The sequence below is a fragment of the Asterias amurensis genome, chromosome 2 (genome assembly GCF_032118995.1).
Source record: "Asterias amurensis chromosome 2, ASM3211899v1".
Classification (NCBI taxonomy): domain Eukaryota; kingdom Metazoa; phylum Echinodermata; class Asteroidea; order Forcipulatida; family Asteriidae; genus Asterias; species Asterias amurensis.
In genome coordinates, this window is record NC_092649.1 from 21116914 (window position 1) to 21135332 (window position 18419).

Sequence of the window (18419 nt, forward strand, 5' to 3'; positions counted from 1 at the left end):
CGCGGATATTACGATGTGCATGCTAAACATTTTGATCAAAATGTGTATGAGTCATCCCCTTGCCACAAGAGGGCGTTGTCTTAGTCGAATGTAATGTCACATCGGGGAATAATAGGTTCTTTATGTTTGTGGAAATTTCCCCGGCCGTAATGGAAACAAATAAAGGGTTGAAGGAGGATGTTTCACAAGAGGACGCTATCAGAAGAAGTTTGTACACAGTTCTCCGTATGGGTGGACAGAATCTCCGGGATGCAAAAAAAAATTCCCTAAACGACATTGCAATGATTTGGTAAAAGAGCAGTCCAATTTCATTATGACGTAATCTGACGGAAAGAGCCAATCACAGCGGTGGCAGGGGAAAAAATATTGCGATGTCGTTTGGTGGGAAAAAAAATCGCCCCCGGAACCTGCAAAAAATGGTATGACTGAAGTCTGTTTAAAATAATACCATAAGAGGCCACACGCAAAAACCAGGGTCCAATATAGCTCTATGGTTCAATATCATAGAGTTGCGTATTATATATGGAAGTTAATGCTTTGCAAAATAAACAGGATACCATTAAAAACTGTTTATTGGCACAGTATTTTTGATGCACCCTCATCCATTTATTGTGTTCTTTTGTTAAGCTACTTTTTTGTGCGGCGGCGGCGGCCGCGGTGAAGCCTGGCGACACATCGAGTGGGCCATGGATTGTACTTGCCAAAATGGCATCCAGTGGGATTTTACATTTCAGCCAGAGTTCCGCATCTTGCGCCTTCGGCTGTATAATGCACATAGACATAGACCAGAGAGGGCGGTGCATTCGTGAGTTGTATTCGTTGTATTATGCACAGGGTGACCAAGCGCTTCAATAATTCATAATAAGGACACGGTGTCCCATCAATTTGTTTTATGGTTATTTATGTGTATTTGCATATAAAAGCGGCCAGTTTGTCGGCACACTTCTGCAACCAAACCGTTAGAATGGTACAGCGCCATCATGCGGTATGTCGACAGTGTAGGCCGACTGTAACTATAACAATTAATGTTAAAACAAATGACTCAATGTGATTATCTTACTATGGTACCCTTGCTCAAGGCAGTCGAATTATTCACTCCGAAAAAAGACCGCCGCTGTATAAAAACCCACCCGTAGTCACTGTGCGTAACATCGCACGACACGATGCCCCCCGTACTATCCGCATGCGTCGGCCTCCGCATGCGGTTAGTAGTACGAGTGCGGATGACGTGTGTGCACAGTAGTCGTACGATGTGACAGTGTGTATACGGGTGGGTCATGCGGTGTGATCGCACGCACCACGCACAGGGTATACGGGTGGGTTTACAGCGGCGTCTTTTCGGAGCGAATAATGCGACTGCCTTGAGCAAGGCTAAGCAGAGGCTAAGTCGGGTTTTGAAACCACGTGCTTCAACTCACTCAAGTGTGTGCTTGCATCAAGTGTATCATGTAATGACAGCTATGACGACAGCTGTACCAACAAGTTTGAACTTGGTCAAGCATCCCAACACCCAATCAGAGATTACTCTTAAAGTCGCTGGACGCTATAATTATCAAAGACCAGTCTTCCCAGTTGGTGTATAAAAATAACAAACCTGTGAAAATTTTAGCCCAATCAGTCGTCGAAGCTGCAAGATAATAATGAAAAAAAAAACACCCTTGTCACACGAAGTCGTTTACTTTCAAATTACTTCTTTCTCGAAAACTACATAAATTCAGAGGGAGCCGTTTCTCAAAATGTTTCATAATAGCAACCTCTCCCCATTACTCGTTGCCAAGTAACGCTTTCAACAAAAGTTATTTTGAGTAACTACCAATAGTGTCCACTGCCCTTTTAAACTCAGCTTCCGTTCATTGCTGACCTGAGTTACTTTCTTCATCAAGTACTTCCGGTAAACCATGAAGACCTTATACAGTCAATAATTTTGGAATGAGTTATTTTATGTACAACAAACATCTATGGCTTTATTTAAATTTTTAACTTTGATCAAAAGCTATGGATTATTGTCGGTTCCTGATATAAACCAAGTCAATCAGGCAGTGTAACTTATTATGCATTATCATGATCTGTGGCAAGTGCTAGAGTTTTTGTTTTTGCTCTTTTTAAACAGAATGATCTATACACACAAAAGAGCCGTTGGAAAAGTCACAATTTCATTATGACTTATTTATTTCATGAATAGCACAAGTCACGATAATAATAATAATAAACAGTTCTTAGGCCACATAAAAAAAAAATTGTTGATCGTCCCCGCCCTACCGTTCAAATCCCCCCGACCCCATTTTCTCCCCATGTCTGGATATCTCTTTATACTTTTACTGCCCAGATTTTTCAGCTAACATTTTTTTCAAAATGTACAGTTTTGAAAAGATTTTTAAAGAAGGTTTTTATTAATGTTGGCAAAGCAAGAACAATTCTTCAAATATTTACTTGGGCTACACTGTGCTCAGTTGTTTGAAAAAGTTTACGGAAAATGTCATCTAGGAGTTAAATTTGTTTGACAAAACTATTGAAAACATCAAAGACACATATAGTGATTGTGATGAATTCTGTATTCTTGATTTTATATTTTGGCATGTCAACAAAATTACAAAATAAAGTCCCTCAGCACTTCTGTGATTGAAAAGATGGGTTTTAAGTTTAGATTTAAATGTTTGTAGCGTGGCACAGTCTTTGAGATTGTTGGGAAGAGAGTTCCATAGTCTAGGAGAAGCATAATTATTCGAAGGAAAGTTGATCGTAGAATTTTGTGTGAACTGGAATTGGCGTGAGAAAACCTTACGATTGCCAATTCATAAACATGAGATATTTGAGTCATACAGATGTGACTTTATGGTAACTGAAGTTACTATTCGTAATATATTTATGACTTTTTATTCTTAAGTTAATTCTTATCAACGTTCGCTATGAGAAAAACAGTCAACAAGTGCTTTCGTAGAAATCGGGTCATGCAACGGCCACAAAAATCGGGGGGTCCATCCAATTTGTATCCACAGGCCCCCCCCCCCCCCCACCACCCAAAAACAAAAAGATTTTCTATATTTTTCTTCTATGAGGTGTATAGACTCTTGAGAAGCTTTTATCACAGAGTATTCGCGTTGCGTGTGGGAAACATTGCTTTTGCCCTTTTGGACCATTGAAGTAACGACTCACAATGTTTGCAACGGGAAGTCACTTTGCCGGTTTCCGCTCTAAAATAAAACCGAAACTACCATTGTTTGCAAGTCATGTGTCTTCATGAGCATGCCCATCCGTGTGGTTTGAAAACTAGTTCGGTATGCATCGGAACCAGTCTTCACATTGTGGTTGGTTGAATAACCAATCGGTTGGTAACCGGATATTGGGGTCACATTTCCCGAGCCCGCATCCAGTGAGTTTTTGTGTGGATTCTTCACTGTGGTTGTTCCAATAACACGCTCTCTAGCTCTTGTTTTTGTTTGCTTACTTTGCAAGAGTTTGCAATAGCGAGGAAATCAGAGCCATACAACAAGGAAATACACCTCTGCATCTTGTTCAGTACTGGGCCCAATTTCATGGCTCTGCTAACCGTAAGCACAGAATCGGCGCTTACGGAAGCAGCTCACACGGCAGGCGTATTTCCAGGTTGAGCGGTGAATTATGGCTTACGCGCGTGTCTACGCTTACAAGGCTAGCAAAGAAATTCGGCGCTTGCAAGTAAGCGGGGAATCGTGAACGTAAGCGCAGAATTCGGCGGTAAGCAGAGTCGTGCAATTGGGCACAGATCTTGTTCAGCTGTGTTTTTGTAGTGTTTGCAAACACAGCTTCTCTACGAAGAAGATGCATAATGAAAATGAAGGAGGTTTTAAAGGTATACTGGACACCTTCGGTATTGTCAAAGTATAATCCGATAATAGGAATACCCAAAATCTGCAAAGCGTTACGACAGCAACGCTTCTCAGATTCAAACTTTGGGTCATAACAATTGATGTCTATTTTCAGAACCACAATACATCGACTCCTGAAATGTTTACCAAAATGCTTTAGGCTTATCGAAAGCCGTGTAGCCTAAAAACCAAAAGTTATGTTTGCCATTGAATTTAGGAGTGATAACTGAACGTCGGCCTACACCTTCCCTTCAAACGAAAGTCATTAAAGTGGAATTCTAAACTTTCATGGTGAACACGAAAACAAGTAATTTCGAAACATTCAGAGTAATTTGAAACATTTATAGTTTGATGACCGGTTGGAAGCATACCTGGATTCGAACAGACCGGTAGAGGCTGGCGGAAGCAGAATGAGGCATAAGTACGGAAGCGTATGTATGCCACACGATAAGTTTGGATTTATCGTGTACGTACACGATACATCAAAACGTATTATGTACGTACACGATCGTGTACGTACATGGTACATCCAAGGTTGTACGTACATTGTAAAAAATATCCGTACAATTTACGGCACTTTACCTGGCAGCTAGTGTGCCAGGTAAAGTGCCGTAAATTTCACGGTGGAAGTTTTGCAAACTACCCCTTCAAGGCACAATTTACAAAACTTCCACCGTGAAATTTACGGCATTTTACCTGCCACCCTAGCTGCCAGGTAAAGTGCCGTAAATTTGACGGATATTTCTTACAGTGCACGATAGCGATCGCAGCAATATGCTACCGTTACCATTGATCTTGTGACATTGATCTTTATTTAGCGGTACATTATTAAAATGCTCTTCAAACCCTGGACTTTAATAAGGAGAAGTTCAAAACACAAGGTACCGGTAGGCCTCAGTATAGGGAACAACTTACTGTGGTATAAATTATTCAGATTTCATGGTAGTCGTTGCAATGCCAGCAAATTTGGCTTTTATTCTCAAATAGATGATTATAAGGTTAATTGCTGTTTTGACCAATTGCTGGGTCATTTACACATCCAGGGGTGGATTTCACAAAGAGTTAGGACTAGTCTTATCTCGAGTTAGGACCATATACTCGTCCTGACTATATCTCGTAGGACTAGTCCTAAGTTAGGACTAGTCCTTACTCTTTGTGAAATCGACCCCAGGCCATAGAAACTGATCCATAATGGGTCAGGCCCCACGGAACCCGGATGCGGATCAATAACTGACCCGGAAGTGTTCAAAGTGAACTCTCTATGATATTGGTTTAATGTTAGTCTGGCTACTGAATTGCTTTGATGGAAAAGTTTGAGTTCATCTTTAAAGGTTTGTACATAGCGAAGGAAGAATATAAAAAGATGTACATGTACAAACTGTGGCCTGAAATAGGACTATAATTAGCTGAAGCAGGAAACTAACATAATTATATAATAGGATTTTCGCACTTCTATTTACATGGTTCACAAACACGAATCGTTATGAGCCTGATACCTGTTGGAAACCAATAAATCGCTAACAGTCTTGCGGATAAATGGAAAATTCGTGCACTTACTTATAGTTGCATTGGCAGCCATTTTTCAAAATGGACGCCAATTCTGATATAATACCACAAAACTTGAAAGAAGAGGCATAGAATCTTTTCAAATGGCTATACATGGGTAATAATGTTTGCCGATTCCAACAGTTCAAATAAGCATTAATGTTTGCCATTTTTTAATTGGAGTCCATGTTTTTGAAAATGGCAGTCTTACAGCCGAAACAATTCTTTGGAATGTTTGTTAAAACATTGAGTTGTGAAAAAATTGAAAGTTGTCGAAGAAATGCCTGAAATCAAGGCCTAATTACTATTGAGATGTATGCAGTCTGCTGATGCTATTATTTCCAGGTAATCGGGTTGTTCCAGTCCTGAAATGGAGTGATATCTTCTCTTCGATGACACACGCTTTGGCCATGTATTTTGCAATGTTAAAATACATCCCTTGCTGGCTGTGTTTATAATGTGTGGGTCGCAAGTATCATTGTCCAATGGTAGCGGTGGTAGCGGTAGGCTTGCATGAGAGCAACTGTCCGCTCCTAAACACTCAGACGATGTCAGTGGTGGTGGGGGTAGGGGGAAGTCTACTAGCGACCGGTGTATCTTCAACGGCATGAGGTAAGGATCACTGGATTTGCTCTTTGAGTCCTCGTACATGTCTTCCGATTCAACTACCAATGATGGATGTTCAAAAGTAATATTTTCATAGTCACAAGAAGAGGTTGGCGTTTTTACTGAGGACGAGGTTGAAATATGGTTCTTTTGAATGTTTTTCGCGTTAGGACTGTCATGTGCTCGATCTTTTTTGACACCCATCGGATGCGTGTCAATTATTTTTAATCGGTTCTTTGGATTCCAAGTGTGGGGTCGATCACGCGGATCGTCACAGCCAGTAGTGTGGAGCTCTTGAAGTGAGCTTGCGTGAATTGCATATGCTAGACCGGGTGTTATACGAAACTCTTGCGAGACCGCCAGGCTGCTGTTTTGGGTCTGTAACCTCGGTGGTGGAGATGGGGGAAATGGATCAGCCATGTACCCATGGAAGTCAGGCTCATCTTGTAGTGGGTTGGTGTACATAACAAAGGCTTCTTTGGGATCTTCAGGTGCGACATTTGTGTGTGTGGAATTTTTCTTGACTTGACTCTTAACTGAACCAGCTCGGGCAGATAGTTCATGAACGCTACCTTTGCGAAGCCGTGCAACTGTCTTGCGGTAAAACATTAACTTACATCGTTGTACTGTACAGTACACGCAAAACACGGACACAATACCAAAAATGGCGCCACTTATAAACAACACTATTCCTACCGTGGTCGTAATGTAATTATTGCTTGAGTCGGCAAATACTGTCAAGTTACAGTTAAACTCGTTTGCTAAATCCTCGTGCAGTTTTAAAGACACCGTTGCATCCGAGATAAATAGTCGGGTACCGTTTGTACTCGATCTATATACAATGCATTGATAATCTCCGAAGTCGGGGTAACAGAGTGGCTGAATTACCAGCGAACCATTTGATGTTATTTTCAACCTGTGGTCTCCTATGAACATTCCACTGTCCTTGTCGATAGACGTCTCGGAGACGAACATAAACTTTGGAGTAATCCACTGTATAACGAGATGGGCTTCATCATGGTGGCCAGACGGTGTATCTACCGGGCAGTGCAGGACAATGCTGTCCACCTCTTTGGTGTTGATTTCAACTGTTCTGTTGATAGTGATCGCTCTGACAGCATGGAAACAAAGAAGCGAAACGATAACAATGCACCTCAACTCCAGTTGGTTACTCAGAACAGACATATTGATAAAGGATGACTACTGTTACATTGCCGAGTATCACTTGACCGTTCACACTAGTGTCAGACCAGAGAGAGGTTGTCACAAAGGAGCCGTGATCACTCAAGTGTCACACAGAGAGATATTGTCACAAAGGAGCCGTGATACCACAATCATGACAGGAGGTGACATAATGGAGTGCTGTATTAACCCTCAAATGGTTGAAATAAAACTCAAGGCAAAATACGTCCTAACCGGCCGGATGTACATGTTATTGAACACAACTGCCGGTTTCCGGAAAGCTACATTATCTGTTGTCACACGAAGCACTTCTTGTGCAAAACAGAAACTGAAATTAAAGTGAGAAAATTAGATCAAACATACCATTGGCCACATGACAATCTCGTTGTAACTTGACCATTTCCAATGTGCAATGTCCTTATTGTTGCACGTGCAAATTGCACGTGTGCACAACCAAAAGTATGGGTACACTGAACTTCTTACAAACACACCAAAGTTATGACGAGAAAAAAAGTATCAGTACTCTTTGCAGAACCTGTATTCAAATATTTTATTAAGCTATTAAGAAAATATCTGCTAAGCGGTTTTCAGACTCGTTGGAGACGCAAAATGGTGTAGGCCTACCAATGATTGTGTGGACGGCTGATGTACAGTGTGCATTTTTGTACGAACGGACCAATTTCATTTTGTTTTAAGTGACCGTCCTATACGGGCATTTTGTATGCTCCCGTTTTGAAAGAGCAATGGCACCAAGGCATGCTCTCATCGGTAAATGGCACTTTACGAGGAAATTGTAAACTTCTACTGTATCATTTCAATGTCACCAAGGCAATGACCAGGGCGCATGGAGGCAACCGTTAGCCGCCTCCTGTAAGTATCGGGCCTGTTCAACGAATCATGATCAACTGCAACTGTCATTTTACCACTCCATTAATTTCAGTACTTAGGACGAGTTGAGTCCCACATCCAAATACATGTAGGAAGCATTGAACCCATCCTAAAAAGTTAGGACGGGTTACTCGTCCTAACTCGAGTTAGGATTAATCCTAGAGTTTCGTGAAATCGGCTGCAGACTCCGTAGCGCTATGAGCAAATGAAGCACAACGAAGATACGCACAACACAAATCAGAATGCCAAAGTAAATCACATAAAGAAACCCCCAAAAAGAAGAAGAAAAAATTGAAAATGAGTTCCTGATCCAATGTAATGTCCCGCTTCTTTTTTATGATAATGCCACAAAGACCATACAAAACTTATCAAGCCACAAACTTCCCTGTCACCAATGGTGTGAGCAAAGGGCTCCCTCAGTATCAACAATTAACGTTAATATTATTTGACAACACATTAAGTTCTTTCCCCACATGTATGTATTTTCTCGGAAATAATCTCATCAAATAAACCAAAATAGCCACAGTTTTTATTTTTTAAATCGTTTGATAGATCTAACTTCAAAAATAGACATTGGCCTCCGTTATCAAAGCCCAATTTCATAAAGCTGTTAAGCAGAAATACGGCTTGACAAATTGCTTTGCTATAGGTTTTATTGGTCAATTTCGGCAATAATGAGCAGCCAATTAACCATCAAGCTATTCTTTTTAGCGCGCAATCGAATGCTACTGAAAAGGGTAATTCGATTTCGTTTTATGATTAGTCAAATGTAATGTCGCGTTATTCGATTTAACAAAATAAGCATTCAATTTTAGAAATCATCAAAGTAGCATTCAAGTTCGCAGACGATTCTTGAGGCGTGTATAGTGTGTCATGAAAAATAATGACGGTACGCTAAATTGAACAGAGTTCTAAAGGAATTTGACTCGACTCAAAACGAAATTGAATAGCTGAATTCTGAATTTGGAACGCAGCAACAACTGGAGAAGCAAAACAGCTTTACTTTTGACCGAGAAAACCTATAATATAGGTTTTCTCGGTCAATTTCGGAAAAAGAGCAGCCAATTGAACCACCAAGCTATTCTATTTCGCGCAAAATCGAATGCTACTCAAAAGGATAATTCGATTTCGTTTTGGGATTAGTCAAATGTAATGTTGCATCATTCGAATTAACAAAACAATCATTCAATTTAACAATTCATCAAAGCAGCATTCAAATTCGCAGACGCTTCTTGAGGCGTGTGTGTCACGAAAAAGAATGACGGTACGCTAAATTGAACAGAGTGCTTGAGGGATTTGACTCGACCCAAAACGAAATTGAATTGCCGAATTCTGAATTTGAAACGCAGTAACAACTGGAGAGGCAAAAACAGCTTTAATTCGAACGCATGAAAATTAAATTGACTGCTCATTTGCCGAATTTGACCGAGAAAACCTATTTTAGCAAAAAATGAGTAGGGCATGGCGCCACAAGTTACAATATTCAAGTTACAATGATCTATTCAACTTTTATTTCACTGTTTCTTTATCAGTAGTATTTTCATAATAGTTTTTTTTATATTTAGTAAATGAGTATTCTTCATTTAATATGGGTGCGTTGGCGTATAGCTTCCCTTCTGATGGGTAAACCGGGTCAAATGACACGTGTTAACCCCAGGAATTGCTTCACGAACGACCAAGGTGAGTCGTGTTGGTCACCGGAAATAATTATTTAAGGCCAATATTCACCCCCTTTTAACCAAATTGTGTTTAAAGGAACACGTTGCCTTGGATCGGTCGAGTTGGTCTTTGAAAAGCGTTTGTAACCGTTTTTTATAAAATGCATATGGGTAGAAAGATGTTGTAAAAGTAGAATACAATGATCCACACAAACATGCCTCGAAATTGCGTGGTTTTCCTTTTACCTCGTCGACTAACACGTCGGCCATTTATGGGGGTCAAAATTTTGACTCCCATAAATGGCCGACCATGTTAGTTCGCACAGTAGAAGGAAAACCACGCAATTTCGAGGCAAACTTGTGTGGATCATTGTATTCTACTTTTAAAACATCTTTCCAACCATATGCATTTTATAAAAAACGGTTACAAACGCTTTTGTTTTGACCAACTCGTCCGATCCAAGGCAACGTGTTCCTTTAACAAAATTATTGTACGTTAACAGTGTCATAATCAGTCAGCCATTTATTTTGTTCGTTTCCTTGTTCAATTGCACTTGAAACCTTTGGTTATTGTCAATTTGACATTGGTGTATCCCAACATATGCATAACAATACAAACGTCTAAAAACTGATGTTGCTTCAGAGGGAGCCCTTTGTCACAATGTGTTGTATAGGTTTTCTCGGTCAAATTCGGCAAGTGAGCAGTCAATTTCATTTTCATGCGATCAAATTAAAGCTGTTTTGCCTCTCCAGTTGTTACTGCGTTTCAAATTCAGAATTCGGCCATTCAATTTCGTTTTGGGTTGTGTCAAATTCCTTTAGCACTCTGTTCAATTTAGCGTATCGTCATTCTTTTTCGTGACACATACGCCTCAAGAAGCGTCTGCGAATTTGAATGCTGCTTTGATGAATTGTTAAATTGAATGATTAATTTGTTAATTCGAATGACGCAACATTGCATTTGACTAGTCTCAAAACTAAATCGAATGACCCTTTTGAGTAGCATTCGGTTTTGCGCGAAATAGAATAGGTTGGTGGTTAAATTGGCTGATCATTTTCCGAAATTGACCGAGAAAACCTATACTTTCAACAGCTCTTCATTGCTCATTTCAAAGTAAGTTTTATAACTTTATGTAATTACCAATAGTGTCCAGTGCCTTTAATTTTTAAGCGTTTGAGACCAAAACGGTGTGCTACGTTGACGCCTAACATCCCGGGGGCAAATCAAAGCTTCCCGGAAAGTTTAAAATGCTGATCACGAATACAGCCACCTGTTGGAATTGAATTATGTCAATGACATAATTGATTATGCTAATGACCTTTTGAATATCCTAATGACAAAAGTACAGCAACCAACTTTGTCTCAACCTACTTTGCTTCAAACCCATAAAAAAAACTTGGCTCCAATTCCATACGCAACAGACCTGACTTTAGACCCAAATTGATAACTGGCAATGTAGCAATATACTAGTATCTAGTAATACCAAGGGATAAACTAACCGACTCCAAACACGTTATATAGGCCTACATTCTACACAGAAATATAATCCCCGCAATTTTAATGATTTCAGTTTTAGCAACTAGTTCCTACCTACCTTTTTATTTTCCTTCTAGTAACATAAGTTAAAAATATACTTATTTCCATATAAATTAAAATTTAAAGGGTAAGATTTACATATTGATATACAATCTTGCATACATTCACACATTATATATATTTTTACAAAAAATCATATTCACACATTTCAGGGCACTATTAAAGAACTTCGAGGTACCGATTATTGGCGCTGTCTGGTCTGATTGTTGCTTGCTTAGTCAATGGCTGTTGATGCTCACTCTTCCTATGCAATCGTTGCTTCCAAGATTTAACACTCAGAGAGTAAGCAGTTACCTGACTCGGTATGATGTACCCATTAACTTCTCCCATGGAGAAGGAATTAGACGCCCGGGGCAGCGCATTACGAACCCAGTCATTGTAGTATTTAGGACCTCTTTCATGCATTGATTTTGATGGCGGTCTCATATGCGACACACCTGTGAGTTGTTGTCGATCTTGCCAGAGAGGGCCGACTGCGTACGCATTCTCCTCATCAGCAAGATCAATGTTTGCTCGGGGATGTGCGTACGCGTAATCATACGTCACGCTTTCACTTGTAGGTCGAGTTGTCTTGGCTTTGAAGCGTATGTTGGCGATTGAAATCAATGGGGACTTCCCTTGTATGGATAGAAACCGGCCACGGCGCAGGCGAAGTATAGCTACAACAGCTAGAACTACGAACCCCAACACAAAAAGCACGAGGAATGCTATTAAGGCATTATTCTTACTATCTTTCTCAATGACATTGACCTCAGGTGGTTCAGTTAACTCTGGTTCTATATGTGGATGAGCAACCTCCACATTGACAATGCCCATTTGGTGGGAGCCATTGTCAAACGACACGGAGCACATGTACGTCCCGGATTGAATCCTCTCGACTTCGAGGGTACCGTTTTCATGAAGTTTATGCGCGGGTATGAACTTCAATGAACCATTGCCATTTATGTGTGTTTGAAAAGTGATATATTCTGCCATTGGAGTGAACCAAGTTAGATGCGACGCTGTGGTAGGCATGATAGGGACAGGGCAATGTATATGTTGTGCATTTCTATCATCAGACATCACAGTAATCGTCAGCACTTGATAAATGGTAGCAGCACAGGATTCATACATCTCGAGAAGAGGCACGCTCCATAGATCTCTACCACGTAAAGCGTCCGGAAACTGGCACACGAATCCCCTGTGACGTAGGAAGATTGGCGGTTGCATTGGCCAACGTGCCCTCATCCCGAGCAGTCCGCAGTCACAATGCCATGGGTTGTTTGCCACTTGTACATAGTCCAGCCTGTTGTTGGCATCGAATAGTTTCTCATTAAGATGTATCAAGTTATTACTGTTTAGTTTCAAGCGCTTAAGGTAGACCATGTTCTTCAGTAACGCCAATGGTAAGTGTGCTTCGAGGGAATTGGAATCCAATTGCAAATCAACTAAGTTGTTGAGGCCAACAAAAACCCACGGATCTAAATAGCGTAGTTCACAATTTTGCATGACGAGAGTGTCCAGTCGATGTAGGCTGCTGAAATAAGAAGGCGTGTGCAAAGGGATACCCGCATTGAAACTCACGTTGAGGAATGTGAGATTGCCGAGCTGTGAGAACATGTATTGCTGAAAGGACGTCATGCCAACATTTGAGATATCAAGGTGTATCAAGCTCATGGGGTATCCAAATAATACTCCAGGGGGAACACTGGCTTTAAGGTTGTTGTCATTCAAGCGCAATACTTTCAACATTTCCAATTCATCGAAAGCACCGTTACTTATGGAAGTTATCCGGTTCCCTTGTAAATCCAGCTCCATCAAACCAACCAACCCATAAAAGGTGTATGTCGATATGGTAACAAGCTTGTTGTTTCTCAGCAGAAGTATCTTTAACACCTCAAGGTGGCGAAAGCAGAAATCAGGAATCCGCGAGATTCTGTTCCCGTCCAGGTATAACTTACTCAGGTCTGAAAGTTCATGAAAATATTCCTCATTGATGGAGGTTATGAAGTTGGAACTTAGGAGAAGAATACGTGTGTGTGAGTGGAGGTCAGATGGTAACCGTGCAGTACGGATACCAACGCAGTCTACCTCGAAGCCACGTCGACAGACACATCTATTTGGGCAAGATATAGCAGTGTTGCTTATAACAAGACTCAAGAATATTAGCGCCAATAAAAAGACTGAATAAGCACTTTCTCTAAACGATATCATACTTGTTTGTTGCTCTTTGCTTTAATCCGATGAATATGACATCAGTCGATTTCTCAGTTTGATTTGATGCGATGATTCAGATGTTGATGACGTCATCGCTCGTTTTACTCACATAAGTTTCTTGAAAGGACGACTGAGTATCATCTGCATTTAGACATAGAAGAAAACAAGAACGTTTAAGGAATCAATCAAGTGTAGGCCTTTCTATAATACATGCAGGTTCATGCCAAACAATTGTCACATTTGGGCCCACAAACTAAATTCCCGCGTGTCGAAGAACGCAACGAGCAATGGTATGGCGTAGTAGAATGTACGCCTTGCTTGAGATGTTGCAAGAATAGATTATTACAACGAGTTAACCATTTTGGTTTAAAAATACAGTTCTGTTTGATAAACTCCCTGTATTTGGAGCTTAATTTATTTCCGTCTCCGCAAACTGTGCTTTAATTTTAGTCCATGCAGTTGAGAATGAGAGGTGAACATTCTGGATTCCGGAATTTGATTTAAAACATTTTGTAAATGTAAGATGCACGACAAATGCATTATGCGTGTATGCCAACCCCTACATTGGCGAGTGTTCTGTATGTCTATACAGAGAGTTACCAGACACTAGGATGAGAGACAAACTGAAACAGGCAGTGTCGACAGCTATATTATGTTGATGAGGACATTAGTGACTAAAGATAAAGTCATCCTCTGTGAGATGGCTGTTCTTAACGAGCAATGGATTAGCACATCCCATTGATATGAGTGCATGATGTTTTCATCTTGGTCATGTTCCTTGACATCGAATAACACTAAATGATTGCCAATAATCATTTTGCAAATAGGAACCAGACTAAGTTTTTATTTCAGCCTCGGTTTGGTTACATTGATATCAATGGGAAATAGACACGACTGGATGTACCGTACATTTTTTTCTTCAAAAGGGTGTGGTCGGTAAGGATGATGAAACAGCACGCGGCCATTTAAACAATTAATATAGGCATTATCTGATGTGGTAAAGTAAGATCAGGTAACATCTCAAAATTTACTTTAAAACTTCACAATCAATGTATTGAAGATGTACGAATGATTCACAATTTCATCTCTCGTACGCATTATGCATTTACCATCAGTAGCGTCCGGGTGGGAGTTTTGCTTACCCTCATGAGTTCGAAGGAATGCACAATAATAGTCGGAGAAAGCAAATGCACTCCCGAAAAGGAGGAAAAACACGAACACCATCAGCCAAACACTTTTACGTTTTTGTCCCATCACTCAGGCCAACCGATTGGAAATGTCTAGTTACGCCACTATTAACTCTGTATGAAACTTACACAAAACTTAAAGAAAATGAGTAAACAAATAAAGACTAAAATCTGGCACACAACACCCTGGAAGGGGAAAAAACGATCACGTGCAATTTGCTTAAACTCTCTTCGTGATCTGCTCCCTTTGTTGTTTTTTGCACATCATTTTACCACATGACTTACACAAACGATGGTAACACAAAGTTTAAATAGGCCTACGTCAGAGGGTTTTTATAACTAACTCAGAAAACTAAGCTTCGTGCATTTCCCATACTGGCAAAATATTTCAGTAAAAATTTACTTCCGGCTGTCAAATTCTAGATCTGCAAACCTACAAAAAGTGTTATATTACCTTACCTAATTCATTTGAGACTGCAACTGCCTTTCATGGTAAGTTGTAACAAAGATGACCAACAACTCAAACTTCTTCAAAGTATATCCACAAGCAGAACGAAATGGTTGCATGGAACTTAATGAAGTGCAAAGCAACACACGACTGATTGCAATGGACACGACTGTCTATAATGTCACTTGCCCCCTGCTTGCTAACTATATGACAAGTTTATAATTAGGAAATATTGATTTCCGGCTAACCTTTGAGTTTCACCCAAAATGTCCAAACTGTAAAAGGAGGTCTGCTAACGGCCCACTGCTAAACACAGGCCAGCAAACTAAGTACTGCGTGTCATTGTATGGCTGATGACTCAGTCTATACTGGGATTGATTGTGACATCTGCGAGTGTAAATAAAGACAACTAAACCATGATCGAACTTCGTTTCTAAGGAAACTTCATGTATAATTACAGGTCAAGCCAAGACCTTTTGTGTTTTTGTTTCCATAACGGGGGGAGGGGGGTGCTTCTCAAGTGCATGTACTTAAAAGATATTCCCCGTCAATTTTCTGATTGATCGTTTCCTTGTTGCTTATTTAAACGCTTTCTTTTACTTCTTACTTAGCCTAGGCCTACTTCTTTTTGTTCATTAAATCACGGCGACACTATTGGCATAATAATTACTCAAAATAATGGTTATCATAAAGACTGGGCAAGACTGTAGAAAACACCATGAGCCGCGGCTCCTCTGAAGTAACTTAGTTTTGAGAAAGAGTAATTTCTCATAAAATATCTGAAAGCACTAAAATTGGTGCAACAAGGTTTTTTCTTTCATTATTCTCTTGCAACTTCGATGACCAATTGAGTAATAATTGACTGGTCTTTGACAACTACCAAAGGTGTCAAGAGTCTTTAAGAATGAGATTTCCACAGATTTGTTATGCATAAGTTGAGATTAAAGTATAAAGAGTGAGCAAACTGGTCTTTGACAATTACGAACAGGTGTCAAGGGGTGGATTTCACAAAGATTTAAGACTAGTCTTATCTCTAGTTAGGACGAGTTACTCGTCCTTACTTAGAACCATACATACGTTTTTAGTATAACTTTTTGTGAAATCGACCCCAGTGTCTTTAAAGACACCAGACACTATTGGTAATTGTCAAAGACCAGTCTTCTCACTTGATGTATCTCAACATTTTTATTATGTATAAAATAAAAAAATCTGTGAAAATTTGAGATCAATTGGTCGTCGAAGTTTCGAGATAAGTAGGAAGAAAAAACACCCTTGTCACTCATAGTTGCATGGGTGTCAATCAGGGGGAGGGGGGACAGGGGGACATGTCCCCCACCTTTTGGAGGGTGAGGGACACAATATAAAATGCCCCACCTTTATCATGAAGCCCAAGTTTTGCACTGTGTAAGACGAAACCCTGTGTCCCTATATGGGCATTAATCCTGTGGGCAAAGGATGACACAATATCCCTTCTCTAAATTGGTCCTACATTGTATCACAAAGCATCTAAAATGCAAAATTTTCCCGGGCCCTTAATCGGGCCCGCACCCCGAGCCGTAAAGGCTTCTCACACGCATGCTCCATCGTTGACAGATTTGCACCTCCCCCTTGAAAGAGTGGAAGGGACGTGTACCCCACACCACCCCACCCCATTTTCGAAGGGTGGGGGACACAGTATCAATGTTCCCCATGTCGTTTGACTACCTTTATTATGAAAATCGTGTTTTACACTGAGGAACTGTGGAGCATTAGAACACAAATATTCACTCAGCTCATTGGTCTGTTTCGTTAGCCATTTGGCCGCTAAATGGTCTAAAGATTGCACCACACAGCATCTAAAAACACAACAATTTCCCGGGCCCTTGAGCGGGCCCGGACCCGTGCCGTAAAGGTTTCACACTCACGTGCTCAGTATTTGACAGTATTTTCCACTAAAACTTGGTTCATAGATCCGTACTTGAAGATGTTGTCAACCCAAAAGGTTCTACTGCTGCTCACATTTTTCAGATGTTCTGTTCCGTTCTGTATGCCTGTTATTGGCCTATTAGATTGCAGCATAGAGCATCTAGAATGCAAAAAATGTCCGAGCCCTTAAGCGGGTTCGGACCCATGCCGTAAAGGTTTTCCACTCGTGAGTTCACTCTTTGTCAGATCATGGAGCAATAAACTAGATTGTTCCATGGTCAGATTTTCCCCATAACCTTGGTTTATAGATCCGCACTTGAAGATTCTGTCAACACAAAAGGTTCTATACTGCTGCCTCACATTTTACAGATTATCTGTTCCATTCTGACAGATTAGCCCCAGAAAACTTGTGTCTTAGGTCTGGTGATGATAGGGATGAAACGCCGTCTGAGCATTAGAATGCAGAAACAATATGGGTACAACGAAGCTATAATTGAGTTGCTCTTTAGGTACTTCAAGACGGATTGACGCCCCTGCACAGTTGTTGTGTTCTTTCGGATGCTTGATTGTCGAGATCTCAAGTTCTAAACCCGAGGTCTCGAAATCAAATTCGTGGAAAATTACTTCTCTCTCGGAAACTACGTCACTTCCGAGGGAGCCGTTTCTCACACTGTTTTATACTGTCAACCTCTCCCCATTACTCGTTACCAAGTAAGGTTTTATGCTAATAATTGGTTTGGGTAGTTACCAATAGTGTCCATTGCCTTTAAGAAAGTTATGCATATGGATCATAAATGTCTGAATAAAATGAAACTGTAATAGGGCCATCCAAAGTTGTTTTTTATAAAGAAAAAAAAACAACAGCTGTCAATTGTATATTTTGTGTTTAAATACAGCTGAAATAAAACTTAAAAGGAAGTCAAAATCATACAAGCGCCAGGTGAAGCATGAGACTAATTAAGAAAATTAAAAATATTGCTATCTGTTTGATAATCTCACTGATGGGGCACGCCCCGTAGTGGTTACTATGGTAACGTAAGCGTGTTAAACAGTTCTATCACTCAGCAGAAACTACAGGCGGAAACGCCTGTTGCTTCTCGCTGGCGCCAATCAGAACTTGTCTCTGACCATCTGCTCACACTACTCAGTGGTCATCGACCCCACGTAGATCTATAGTTGTCTAGTATGGAAAATTCTGTGGGGATGAGGTTACTTTGTACGTGTTCTGGCACGGTGCCTAATTCGTCTCGTCTAGCGACAGCCTCTTCACCAATTCTCCATCTCACTCTATCCTATACGCTGTCTGTTGCCAAGCAATTCCAATGTTCGTACTTACGTTATCTCTTCACAGTGCCTTCCATA

The 18419-nt window shown here is 40.5% G+C and overlaps 2 protein-coding genes across 2 annotated transcripts; both read right to left on the minus strand.

The window, feature by feature from the left end:
- Positions 1 to 4790: 4790 nt before the first annotated feature.
- LOC139954255 (uncharacterized) lies at positions 4791 to 7355 on the minus strand. The gene has a single exon (XM_071953974.1). It carries the CDS (start codon positions 7179 to 7181, stop codon positions 5688 to 5690), a length of 1494 nt encoding a protein of 497 aa, XP_071810075.1. The 5' UTR covers positions 7182 to 7355; the 3' UTR covers positions 4791 to 5687.
- A 4125-nt stretch (positions 7356 to 11480) lies between these two features.
- On the minus strand, positions 11481 to 13514 carry LOC139933825 (uncharacterized). The gene has a single exon (XM_071928039.1). It carries the CDS (start codon positions 13512 to 13514, stop codon positions 11481 to 11483), a length of 2034 nt encoding a protein of 677 aa, XP_071784140.1.
- Positions 13515 to 18419: the final 4905 nt, after the last annotated feature.